This window comes from Doryrhamphus excisus, linkage group LG10, assembly GCF_037039965.1.
Source record: "Doryrhamphus excisus strain RoL-2023G ecotype Guam linkage group LG10, RoL_Dexc_Guam_v1.1, whole genome shotgun sequence".
Classification (NCBI taxonomy): domain Eukaryota; kingdom Metazoa; phylum Chordata; class Actinopteri; order Syngnathiformes; family Syngnathidae; genus Doryrhamphus; species Doryrhamphus excisus.
Window position 1 is genome coordinate 13,143,371 of NC_136366.1, and position 13,162 is coordinate 13,156,532.

General features: G+C 41.4%; 1 protein-coding gene across 1 annotated transcript; it reads left to right on the forward strand.

Moving 5' to 3' along the window:
* Positions 1-667: 667 nt before the first annotated feature.
* Positions 668-12,919, forward strand: inpp5ja (inositol polyphosphate-5-phosphatase Ja). Its single transcript, XM_058056974.2, has 13 exons — positions 668-943; positions 2,551-3,006; positions 3,393-3,500; positions 3,605-3,713; positions 5,801-5,917; positions 6,386-6,561; positions 6,642-6,753; positions 8,004-8,113; positions 8,210-8,420; positions 9,209-9,346; positions 9,438-9,503; positions 9,581-9,685; positions 11,151-12,919. The coding sequence occupies exons 2-13, from the start codon at positions 2,555-2,557 to the stop codon at positions 11,613-11,615; spliced, it is 2,169 nt and encodes a 722-aa protein (XP_057912957.2). The 5' UTR covers positions 668-943; positions 2,551-2,554; the 3' UTR covers positions 11,616-12,919.
* Positions 12,920-13,162: the final 243 nt, after the last annotated feature.

Below are 13,162 nucleotides of genomic sequence, written 5' to 3' on the forward strand. Positions count from 1 at the left end.
AACATATTTTTTATGTATTATCTATGATGTTTTCATGTTCTGATTTTTTTTGCATGTTGTTACACTTAAATATTTCATCAAAACAAATGTAAATATTACAACATAACTAAACACAAAATGCAGTTTTTAAATGAAACATTTTATTATTAAGACAGAAAAATCATCAAATACGCATCTTTGGATGCTTTTGTGGGGTCTTTTGTGACCTCTTTGGTGAGTAGTCGCTGCTCTCTATGGCTCATTTTGTTTGTTTGGCTGGCTACTTCCGAGAAGGTTCACCATTGTTTTATATTTTATATATTTGTGGATAATGACTCTCACTGTGGTTTGTTGGAGTCCCAAAGCTTTAGAAATGGCTTTATAACTTTTTTCCAGACTGATAAATCGTGTTATTGACTATTTCAAATTGTTTGATGATGTGAAACATGTGACAAACATGCACAAAAATGTATTCACACCACTATATTGATTTAAAAATCTAAATATTAATTAATTACTCATACGGGTATTTTTTAATCTCTTATGTTTCTTCATACAGTATAAAGTGTAAGGTAAATTTTTCGGGATTAAAGTTGAATTAGTGGTAAATTGATGTCTCTACTATAAGATGTTTGCGTCATGGATAGCGGGGGGGGGGGTTAAGTGGATGACGTGCAGGATGCTGCATGTTACAACATTGAGTCGGATGATAGCCAACCACCATCATCTGTCAAACAGCAGCAACATGCGCGCAGTCACATGACCGTTCGCCTCCTGTCCTGTCCTGTCCTGACAGCCTCGGGTGGCGTGCGCATCCTCCATCAAGACCTCCGGAGTGTGTGGACTCCCTTTAATGGCGCAGGTTGGCGTGCGTGCCACAGCGGAAAGGTGACCAATGTTCAACCACCACCTTGAAGGAATTTATCAGCTCAACTTCACCTTGGAGGAACAGCACGTATGAAAGGTAGGACACATCATTTTTTTTATTGCAATATGACCTCGGCAATGCTCGGATTTGGTGCTGATTTAGTCTTCCTTATAAGGCAGACACGAGATCCTCATTTGCATATTATAAATAATGTAAAAGCTGTGTCATTTCTGTTTGCTTAACAAAGGAGCAGCTCTCGTCTGCCTGGAAAAAAGAGGTCAGGTGCTAATTAACATTGCACAGGAACAGACCACAGGTCCTAACTTTGCAGACTCATGATTGCATCATCAGTAGGACTCATTAATGTGAGGTGAAGGTGCTCTGTGCACTGTGACGTGCGTCAAACAACACAATTTCACCCAAGCAGCAGTGCCCCACCACATCCAGCAGATGGCACTGCAGTACAAAACAGCCTTATATTGCTCTTTACATTTTGTACAGTCGTTCATTAATGCCTCGTGTGTAAGTTGCTATCATCCCGATTTTGTGTCAATGCTTTCCATGCAGAGCAGGGACATGGCAAAGAAAAAAAAAGGTGTTTCTGCCGCCTCTCCCTGTCCGTTCTCTGCTGAGCAACATGCCGGTGTGTTTATTCTGCCTAGCAACAAGTGAGCCATACAAATATTGTCATTGCTAACCACATTCCAACAATAGTCAGCAAGCTCATCACTTACTTCTCCACAGTTCAATGGAAATACATCTAGATTTGAGTTCAGTAAGTGTATCTTCGGTGAAATATTGCAGCCAACGGCTTTGTAGGACGTCATGAGATTTACCACCAGCTGCTTATAATTATCTCTGTCTTGTCGTTTGCAAGAAAATTTGATGCAAAAGTCAATTACTGCTACAGTTCAGGAACATTTTTACAAATGAATGTATTAGGAGGCAGCACTGTGGTCGAGTGGTAAGTGTGCAGACCTCACAGATAGGAGACCGGGGTTCAATTCCACCCTCGGCCATCTCTGTGTGGAGTTTGCATGTTCAAACCCATGCATTAGGTTTGAATCTAAGGTTTTCTCCAGGTACTCCGGGTTCCTCCCACATTCCAAAAACATGCTAGGTTAATTGGCGACTCCAAATTGTCCATAGGTATGAATGTGAGTGTGAATGGTTGTTTGTCTATATGTGCCCTGTGATTGGCTGGCCACCAGTCCAGGGTGTACCCCGCCTCTCGCCCGAAGACAGCTGGGATAGGCTCCAGCACCCCTGTGACCCTCGTGAGGAAAAAGCGGTAGAAAATGAATGAATGAATGAATGTATTGGGAGGTGGCACGGTGGGCGAGTGGTTAGCGTGCAGACCTCACAGCTAGGAGACCAGGGTTCAATTCCACCCTCGGCCATCTCTGTGTGGAGTTTGCATGTTCTCCCCGTGCATGCGTGGGTTTTCTCCGGGTACTCCGGTTTCCTCCCACATTCCAAAAACATGCTAGGTTAATTGGCGACTCCAAATTGTCCATAGGTATGAATGTGAGTGTGAATGGTTGTTTGTCTATATGTGCCCTGTGATTGGCTGGCCACCAGTCCAGGGTGTACCCCGAAGACAGAAAGATTTCAAGCAGGCTAACATCATAACACAATGTTAATGCTACTTACTATCTTTCATGGCCAGCCATATTTAAAGGTTCTCCTGCTGTTCTTTACAGGCTGATGGATCACATGCAGCAGAAACAAACCGCCACCAATTCATGTGGTCCCAAAGTGCAATCTAGACCCTGTCCAGTTTTACCTCGAGGGCCACCTCTGATTAGCCCATCAGGGACTCCGCGGGACAAGCAGTCTGGACTTAACCCTCCCACAGCGAGAGACCACATCAAGTCCGGGTCGGATATAAGTCGACCGAGACCCACCTCCCTCGGAACTAAACCAGCACCCAGACCTGTTAGAGTCCCAGTATGTCCTACCAAGGACATAGATTTGATCCCAGTTTGCATCTCAGGACCTCAGAATTTCAATTCTCATTCCCCATCTGAGTTTCCAGTACCTCTTCAGATTCCTCAGTCCTCATCCTTGGGACTAAATTGCAGCCTCAGTCCTCAAGCACCTGCCTTTACAACACAAGTGCAGTCTGAAAAGACAAGCGGAGATAACAATGACTTCAGGTGAGACGCTGAAGTGTTATGAATGACTTCCAGCTATTATATTATATATTGTATTATATCATAACATTCAGTTGGTGGTCTTCGCAATGCTGACTAGTCCATTCTAGAGGCTGCCCATTTGAATAACCGTTCTAGGATAAACCACATGGTTCTACCACCTTTATAGATGAGTATATGGCACCTAATTGGTTGGTATGTTACCAAAGATGATTTTAGATTATTCTCACTAAGACAATGTCTACTGTTTTGTCCCCACCCCTCCAGTGTGTTATGTAATAACGTGTACAGCGAGGATAAAAAAAGAAAAAGAGATTAAGGATTAATTGCACTTAACTACAGCCTGCTCCAGATTAAACAGCACTGAAAGTTAATATCAACCATCCCAGGGTCCACATCGCCACATGGAACGTGGGTTCGGCAGTGCCACCAGATGACATCAGTGCTCTATTCGGTGAAAACTTGTCAGATGGTAGTGTTGACATGTTTGTCATTGGGTAAGCAGCAGATACTTAGCCAGGAACACCTACTCGCTCATCTGTCCCCTTCCTGCTGACCGGTGTTGTCTTTTTTTTGTGTGCGTCCTCACGCTGTCCTCCAGACTACAGGAGGTCAACTCCATGATCAACAAACGCTTGAAGGATGCTCTTTTCTCAGACCAGTGGAGCGAGCTCTGCATGGACACACTCAGCCCCTTTGGATATGTCTTGGTCAGTCAATGAGGGTTTAAGGCTCATACAGGACAACTAAGGATGTCCATATTGCAATATAATAGGGTTCACATATTGCAGTTGTCCTTATTTGATGTTCAAGTATGTGTAGTTGGATACTTATAAAGGGAAATAACATTATCATATTTAAATTGTTTAAAAGACATTCAGATTAAGATATGCCTTTATTCGTCCCTCAGTGGGGAAATTTGTATTGCACAGCAGCAAGAGTACAGAGTCAGTTAAGCAGTACAAAATACACAATATAGAAAAATAAACAATATAAACAACCCAAGTATTAACAAAATCAACAGTTTTCCCAGAGTTATATGCAATACAGTATGTAGATAATATGAAACGAGATGAGATATATAACCAGTCTATACACTGAGATCCTGTTAGAGAGTTAATATGGGGCATTATGGAAATACTTCACATAGAACTTAGTATATTGCATTTAGAGCCATTAATATTGCACATGGAGGTTGATCAGATATTGCACAGAGAATGGGGTCTGGAGTAACTATACTGACTATAGAAACATCTGATAGATATTATATGGATGATCATTGTTGGCAAGCTAACGGAATAATATCGTGTTCCGTATTCCTCTGCAATTCTCTGCCATTTTTAATATTGACCATATACTGTGTACTATATATTACATCAGGGGTCTCAAACTCAATTTACCTGGGGGCCACCGGAGCTAGGCTCTGGGTGAAGCTGGGCCGCATCAGTTTTTCAAAAAAAAACCCCAAAACGCATTTATTAAAACTTTAAAAAATTGCTTTTGCTTCTGCTATACCTTACACTTTTTCAGTACTTTGGTTCCGGTTTTCCACACCAAAAAATCTGATAAAACATTCCACTGTTCTCAAATATCTTAATTTTTATTTTTCTGTACACAAAATAATATAAAAAAATAAATAAATTAAGAATAAAGACAATAAATCAATCAATCAGTAATGAATCAGTAAAATAATAATAATACAACAGCAAATAAGAAAAACGTAAGAAACCACATACAGTTGGTAGAGAAATTATTTTTTTCAGATTCCAATATACAGTATTAACAGTTATTTAAGGTATTTAACATGAACATTAATGAAACTTAATAATTTTACCCAATTAGCAAGTTAGCATCCTACTCAGTTCCATCTGGGAGCAACGTCGTAACTTTAACAACATGTTTGATGAGTTGCTTTATCTTGTATTTATCTGTGTATTTTCCGTTTTATTTCATTTCAACATTAAACTTTGGTATCAAGGTGGGGGCCTCAAACTAGCGTCTCGCGGGCCGCATTTGGCCCGCGGGCCACAAGTTTGAGACCCCTGTATTACATCATCATAGCCTCAAAAGTGGTATCATTTGGAGCACGAGCAAAGTTATCCGGCAAACTATGCCTTAAATGCTCCGAACCTGGATATTGTATTTTAATGCATTGTTTACTCTGTTTTTACTCAACTCAAGTCTATTTTTTTTTCTCTACAGTAAAGCGTCTTTGAGTACTCTCAAAAGCGCTCTACAAATAAAATGTATTATTATTTATAAAAGTCAAACTAAACTTTGGCTAAATTTCATCATGAGCAAAGTCACGCGATATGTGAGCAAATCTCGTGAGACTATTTCAGGTGTATTTCCTTGGATTTGTGCTTCCTGCCAAAACGATCTGTTTTAATTTACTGGCTACTGGCAGCTCACGAGCTCCCGGTTGGAGACCCCTGACTTACCTTAGTACCACTTACAACAACGTTCATACTAGCTGAGAGCCTGGCCCTTTAAAAAGTATTGCATTGTGATTGGCTGTAGACCATTGTCAATCAAATGTCCTTCAAGTTGCTAGCTTGTTAATGAATCTTCGATTTGAAGGAATTTGAAGTACGGCAACAGGAGGAGTACTGCAGAAATATGTTTTAACAAGGATACAAAAACGCGACAGTACAGTGGAATGGAACGATGAAAAGGCACATACCTGGAGGTTGATGATTAGATTCGAAACAAAATGTGAACTTTGTTTAAACAAGAGAGAAATGTGATTGACAGGCAGGCAACAACATTGATTTTTTTTTTTTCCCCTTCAATGCAGGTGGCATCCCAGCGAATGCAAGGAGTCCTGCTGCTGGTCTTCTCAAAATTCTGCCATCTTCCATTCCTCCGGGGCATGCAGACACAGAGCACACGTACAGGACTTGGGGGATGTTGGGTAGGCGCGGGGTCCGCTCACTCTCTTTTTGACATTGCAGAATTGATATTGCACATCTCAGTAGACAGAATTAGGACGAGGAGGCTTTGAAAGGAGGTCCTTGCCAGCAGGTGTTTGCACGTGTGGCTGCATATGTCAGAGTGTGACCTTCATGACTGAGAGTGTTGATGTCAGCAAGCATTACAACAGTCTGCTGCTGCTGCTGCTGCTGCAGTCTCCTTCTCTTTGAGGTCAGTGCCGCAGCAGCAGGCGTCTGGCCCACATTCTGCCTCAAAAACAAGCGTAGACCTCTGCCAAGCTTTCAACATTTGTCACCATGTATAGGAAGTCAGTATTTGGCTGCTACTCAGCCTGCTTTTTAGTCAATAAGATGCTGTGGAAAAGAAGCGTGGAAAAACTACATCCTAACCGTCACTGAGTTACAACAATGTCAACATGTTCAAAGGGATTTTTTTGTCCTTTTCACAGGGTAATAAAGGCGGTGTGAGTGCCAGGATGGCCGTGTTTGGCCACCCGGTGTGCTTCCTCAACTGTCACCTCCCCGCTCACATGAGGAACCTGGAGCAGAGGATGGAGGACTTTGAGAGCATTCTGCAACAGCAGCAGTTTGAAGGAGGAGCTGCCACCGGGGTGCTGGATCATGAGTGGGTGACTCTTGATATTGTTGTGACTATTATTGCGACTTCTCTTACGACACTACATTTTTCCCTTTTTGCCCTTTTAGTGTTGTCTTTTGGTTTGGGGACTTGAATTTCCGAATCGAAGACTATGACATCCATGTGGTGAAATGTGCAATAGACAGCAATAAGCTTCCTTTGTTGTGGGAAAGAGATCAGGTGAGTTTTGTACACTCATCACCAGCAGAGGGCGCTGTTGCTGAAGCTGAATGCTTTGCCTTTCAAAGAAAAGCAACGTGACTTCACAGAAATGCTTTATTGCCATATGCATTATATAAGATAAGTTGCATTTTGATAGTGAATTTGAATTACTGTATGTATACTGTATGAAAATCATCTGTTCCGGTGTTAAACTACTACACTCAATTGTCAAATTTGCATTGTTGACACAAGTGTAAAAAGAAGCAAAACACTTTGATATAATGTTAACAAAAGTATTGAGACACAGCTTCATACCTTAAACCAGGGGTCTCAAACAGCTACGGTCTGGGTGAGACTGGGCTGCATCAGGTTTTAAAAAAAAAACCAAAAAAAAAAACGCATTTATTAAAAACAAAAAAAATAAAAAAAACTTGGTTCCAATTTTCTACAAGAAAAGCTCTGATAAAACATTCCACTGTTCTCAAATATCTTTTTTTCTACACAAAATAAGATGAAAAATAAATAAACAAATCAAGAATAAAGAAAATCAATCAATCAGTAATAAATAAATAAATATAATAATCATAATAAAACGGCAAATAATAAAAACTTAAGAAACCACATATAGTTGGTGGGTAGACAAATTATTTTTTTCAGATTAAAATTAACAAAGCATTATTAGAGCCCTGTAGACATGACAAAACACGACTATAGTCACATTTATACTCTTTTTATTTACAACATATTGCGCAACTGCAGGGTCTTGAGACACATGCTAACTCGCAAACTAGAGACCTAGCGACCTAAACGGTAGCCTTCAAGTTATTTCCTTTAAACTTACCACTTCCACACGGATAGGGAGGATAACTATTAACAGTTATTTAACCTTTAACATGAACATTAATCAAACGTAATAATTTTTTCTGGTTACATGATACCATACAGCATCCATATCAAACTTGCGCGGGCCGCACTAACATTAAACTTTCATATCAAGGCAGGGGCCTCAAACAAGTGTCCTGCGGGCCACATTTGGCCCACGGGCCGCGTGTTTGAGACCACTGCCTTAAACTAACACCATGTGGAGATGCTGATTCTTCTTTTGGAATGTTACAAAAAGCCAAATAAAAAGCAAACTTTACAGGTCTTTCAGGATGCTTTATGATGATTGCAGGATGCACACTAAAAGGAACATATAGTTACGGTAAAGTAGTATAGTGTGCATGTGTGTAATCTATGAAGGGATGCCGTGTTTGTTTTGTTCTCAGCTCAACATGGCTAAAAACACAGAATCCATTCTGGAAGGCTTCCTGGAGGGTCCGCTTCAATTCCCGCCCACGTATAAGTTTGACGTGGGCACACACACCTATGATACAAGGTCATAACCTCAACTCCGACACAAGTTTTTATGTCTAACTAGTCATGTGCTGAAGGTAACGACCATGTTTTTTTTTTAAAACCCCATTTGTCTCAGTGCTAAAAAGAGGAAGCCCGCATGGACCGACCGTATCCTTTGGCGCCTCCGCCACAAGGGCTCCCCGGTTCCGACTCACAATGCAACCCTGCAGAGGGGTCTGACCTCGTGGCTGGGTGGTGCCACCAAAGTTACACAGCACGCTTACAGGAGCCACATGGCCTTCACCATCAGTGATCACAAGCCTGTGTCTGCTCTATTCTCTTTGCATGTGAGTCACTCTTTAATAGAATGTTTCATTTTTTTTATCATTCATCATTCCATTTTACAAAATATTAGGAGTATAGTATTGGGGATTTTGTGAAAAATTCATCATTCACACAAAAATAAAAATACTGTAATATCATAGATTAATACAGTACATTGTACTACGTATATGTAGCGTAATATGAGTGAAAGACCATTGGCTAAATTACAACAAAGAAATACAGTGGTGCCTTGGTTAGTGTCATGAATTAATTCCAGAAGGTCAGACTCAAACCAAAACGGACTCTAACCAAGACAAGTTTTCTGATAGAAAATAATATAAATCCAATTATTTGTTTCCAGACACACAAAAAATGTAAAGCTCATTTTCCGCCCTTTGTATTCAGTTGTGGACTGCACAGAAAGCTTTCTCGACCTTCCAGAATCTGAACCTATTCCAGCTGTATTTCCTTGGATTTCCAAAATGGTCTATTTTAATTGATTCCACCATGGCCCGCCTCAGGGCACGCCCACTCCACTGTGATTGATCACGCTCCCAAGCGCTCTCGAGTACCTCCGGACTACTGCCGAACCCCACTTTCTAATTTCATCGATATAGGAGTTGATAATAATAAAAAATTATGACAACAACTGAACATTTTGCATCATTTCACCTAGTTCCGCAAAGAGGGAGAGGGCGGAGAGAAGATTATGCTTGTAGAGCTAACTGTCACTGCACCGCATAAATAGTAAATATACACAAAAAAATTGGTAATATTATGAGCATCAACATACAGTCTACTTCTTTTCTAGTTCCCCTTTATGGTGGACATGGCCCTGGTGGAGATGCAGGTAAACAAGGAATGGTGTAAAGTCTCCGACGCCACAGTAAGATTGACGTTTGCAACCAATTATCATCGCAGCTCATGGGACTGGGTCGCAATATACAAGGTCAAAAGACATACATATTTGTTATTCTCCCATAATAGACATGATTACATTTATAAATTGTAATCACTTATGCATGTGTGTGTGTGCACAGGCTGGATTCCGTCACCACAAAGACTACCAAGCTTACGTGTGGACCAAGGGAGAGCATGCAGGGCAGGTGGGACACATGTTTCATCATTCATTCCTTCTCAAAACAAATCTCTGGGATTACTTCTCCCTCTTTGCTGCTTACAGGTGTGTTTTCCAGAAGAGGACCTGCCTAGAGATGATGGTGAATACATCCTCGGCTACTACAGCAACAACATGAACAGCATTGTTGGTTTGTCATCGCACATCCAGGTATGGCTGCATATGATGAATATGATATGATGAATATGTCACAAATATTCAAACTATGTTACTTGCAAGGTTGATGACCTCATTGGGTGTATATGATACTGTACGCGTCAGGTACCGATAAAACAGAAAAATTGACAAGAGCGATATGATTCATACACAAACTCATAAAAATGTGTATGTCATCAGAATGAAGGTCACATAACTCATACACACAATAAAATATCAATAGTTAACGTTTATGACAAAAGATAACACGAACATTGTGTGGGTGTCTGGCCTCAATTAAAGCGCTGTAGCATGCAGTTTTTTGGGTGTTTTCTTTTTTTTTAGCATATGAAATAATCCACACTCATGAGGAAAAAGCGGTAGAAAATGAATAAATGAATGAATATTTATTAGGGCGGCACGGTGGTCGAGTGGTTAGCACGCAGACCTCACAGCTAGGAGACCAGGGTTCAATTCCAACCTTGGCCATCTCTGTGTGGAGTTTGCATGTTCTCCCCGTGCATGCGTGGGTTTTCTCCCACATTCCAAAAACATGCTAGGTTAATTGGTGACTCCAAATTGTCCATAGGTATGAATGTGAGTGTGAATGGTTGTTTGTCTATATGTGCCCTGTGATTGACTGGCGACCAGCCCAGGGTGTACCCCGCCTCTCGCCCAAAGACAGCTGGGATAGGCTCCAGCACCCCGCGACCCTCGTGAGGAAAAAGCGGTAGAAAATGAATGAATGAATGAATGAAATAATCCTAAATGTAAATTATCTGTTCTAGGGTCAAACAGTCCCCATCTTAAAACAGTTATTAACTGTAGAGACAATGATTCAATTGGAAATATAAATAGATGTCCACCACTGCTGGTGGTAAAACTGAGCTCTTGTCAGTTTTGTGTAACTTTAAATGCATATTTTGTTTTTTTTTCCTCATAATTTTGGTGGAATTTCAACCTCAAGGGTGGTTAACCTTTGTAGACCATGCACCTAGGCGACCCGGTAGTTACCTGAAAAGGGGATTTAATTGGAGTATTTTCATTCATTCATTCATTTTCTCCCGCTTTTTCCTCACGAGGGTCGCGGGGGTGCTGGAGCCTATCCCAGCTGTCTCTCCCAGCTGGCGAGAGGCAGGGTACACCCTGGACTGGTGGCCAGCCAATCACAGGGCACATATAGACAAACAACCATTCACACTCACATTCATACCTATGGACAATTTGGAGTCAACAATTAACCTAGCATGTTTTTGGAATGTGGGAGGAAACCGGAGTACCCGGAGAAAACCCACGCATACACGGGGAGAACATGCAAACTCCACACAGAGATGGCCGAGGGTGGAATTGAACCCTGGTCTCCTAGCTGTGAGGTCTGCACGCTAACCACTAGATCACCGTGCTGCCCCTAGACCGCCATGCCGTCCTAATTGGAGTATTTTTTTATGATATTAGCTAATTTCTTCATCTTTATCCACAGATCAAGATGCCCATCCACAGCCCATCCATCCTCCGTTCAGACAGCACTGAGGTCAGCTCGGAAGATGACAGCACCTTGGTCCTCCTGGCTCCCAACTCCCGCAGCCCGAGCCCCAAAACCAACAAGCATCACTGCCGCCATCGCCGCAGCCGGAGCCCAGCGGTCTCCGCTCTCTCGTCCAAACCCCTCCCTTCCCTGCAGGGCCTCAGCCTATGTCCCCGCTCCAAAGAGACATGCAGCCTGTCACCTGGCTCCGCCTCTAAAAAGGAACACCTGGTTTCTACGGGTTCTGTCTCGTCTCCGGCCATCAGCCCGCTCAGTCCATGTAGCCCCGTGTCTCCGGGTAGCGGTGTTTCGGCACCGGAGGCCCTGATTGCTGCTATGTTGGGGGAGCATAGGCCTTCTCAGGTTAGCCCTACAGGGGTCAAACACATTGGACATGGGGGGCAAAGGAACACTACATAAAACCTAGAAGAGAAGGTAAGAATAGTACTGTGCAAACATTCCGCATTGCATCTTACACTGTGTTTAGGTGGGAGTCACATCTCAATTCCAAGTGCTTTTATTGGCTCCCGTGCTGCATACAACATGTAGAAACATGTAGAAACATGTAGAGATGGGTTGAAAACATGCAGACACTCCAAATATGGACTGGCTGCAAAACACTACATATGAGATCAGGTGATTCATCAGTAGTTATTAGTCATGCATAGGGTAAATCAATTTAACATTGTAAAGTACACCATTGCAGCTTTGTGAGTAGACTCCCCATGAATGGCTAATGTCCAGGCTAATGTGTTTGTTTCCTTGTTTTTTCTTTAAAGGTCCCATATGATAGTATGAAAGGTGCCGCAATAGCACAGTGGAAGTTGTCCAAAATCTACTCTTGATGTTTAGACGGTTTAAAAGTGCTTTTAGTCAGCCCAACCGGGAGCACGTTTTGAGTGTCTGTAGCTTTAATGCTAATGAGCTGTGTTTGTCCATGAGTATGTGGGCGCCCAGAAGCGCTATTGTGTACTTCATTCACTTTTTACATATGCTCTCCACACTCGTCCGACGAAATAGATGACATATTGTATATAACATACAATAACGTAACATCAATGCGTGGGCTAGGAGGACACAAACATTAGCAACGCTATCATAGCTATGTGAGTTACGTGCTAAAATTACACTCACATGTCAACAGCAACATCATGCTAGATTAGCCTCGTAGGTGAAGAAAAACTAAATGTATAGTTGGCATAGCTCCAGGCTTTATTTTTAGATAAAGCTAATACAGAAAGAATCATATGGAAGGTTGTTTTTCCACATTTGCCACTCATAAACAGGCTCTGAGGACCCATATTACTGTATCATGTCATTATTAAAAATTGTTATTCATAACAAGGGACCTTTTAATTTAAAAAAAATATTCCAAATGTGACTGTGCTAATAAAGGCTAACACGATTACTTTAAAAACGCATTACCGTGTCCGCAATGCAGCTTTACATAATTTGACAAGCATAGCAAATTTAGTACATACGTGTTGGGAAAACATAAGTCTATAATTTGAACCTTTGCTACGGTCACCAGATGCTATCACATCAATAAACACGACGGAGATGTACTCAAGAGCCTGTGGGGCTTATCTGGAAGTTTAAAGTTCCATAAGCCTTAAAGAGGCTTTCGATTTCGCTCAGATGTGATGCAGTAGGAAAAAAAGCATAATAAAAGTTTAATAAGTAAACCACATCTGTTTTATTGAATGTCCTAGATATTTTACTTGTACTTTCGATACAGTATTTATGTCATCCAACCTCATTAAAAAATTGTTAATGCAATTTTTTTCCCAGCAAAGCAATAGTTAATTTAGCATTCATAAAACACCCTTAATAAGTATAAATATAAACCACAATATTACTAACTTTGATTAATACGAAACCTGGCTGCATGGCGGTTGAGTGGTTAGCGTCACAGCTAAGAGACCCGGGTTCAATCCCACCCTCTATCTCTGTATGGAGTTTGCATG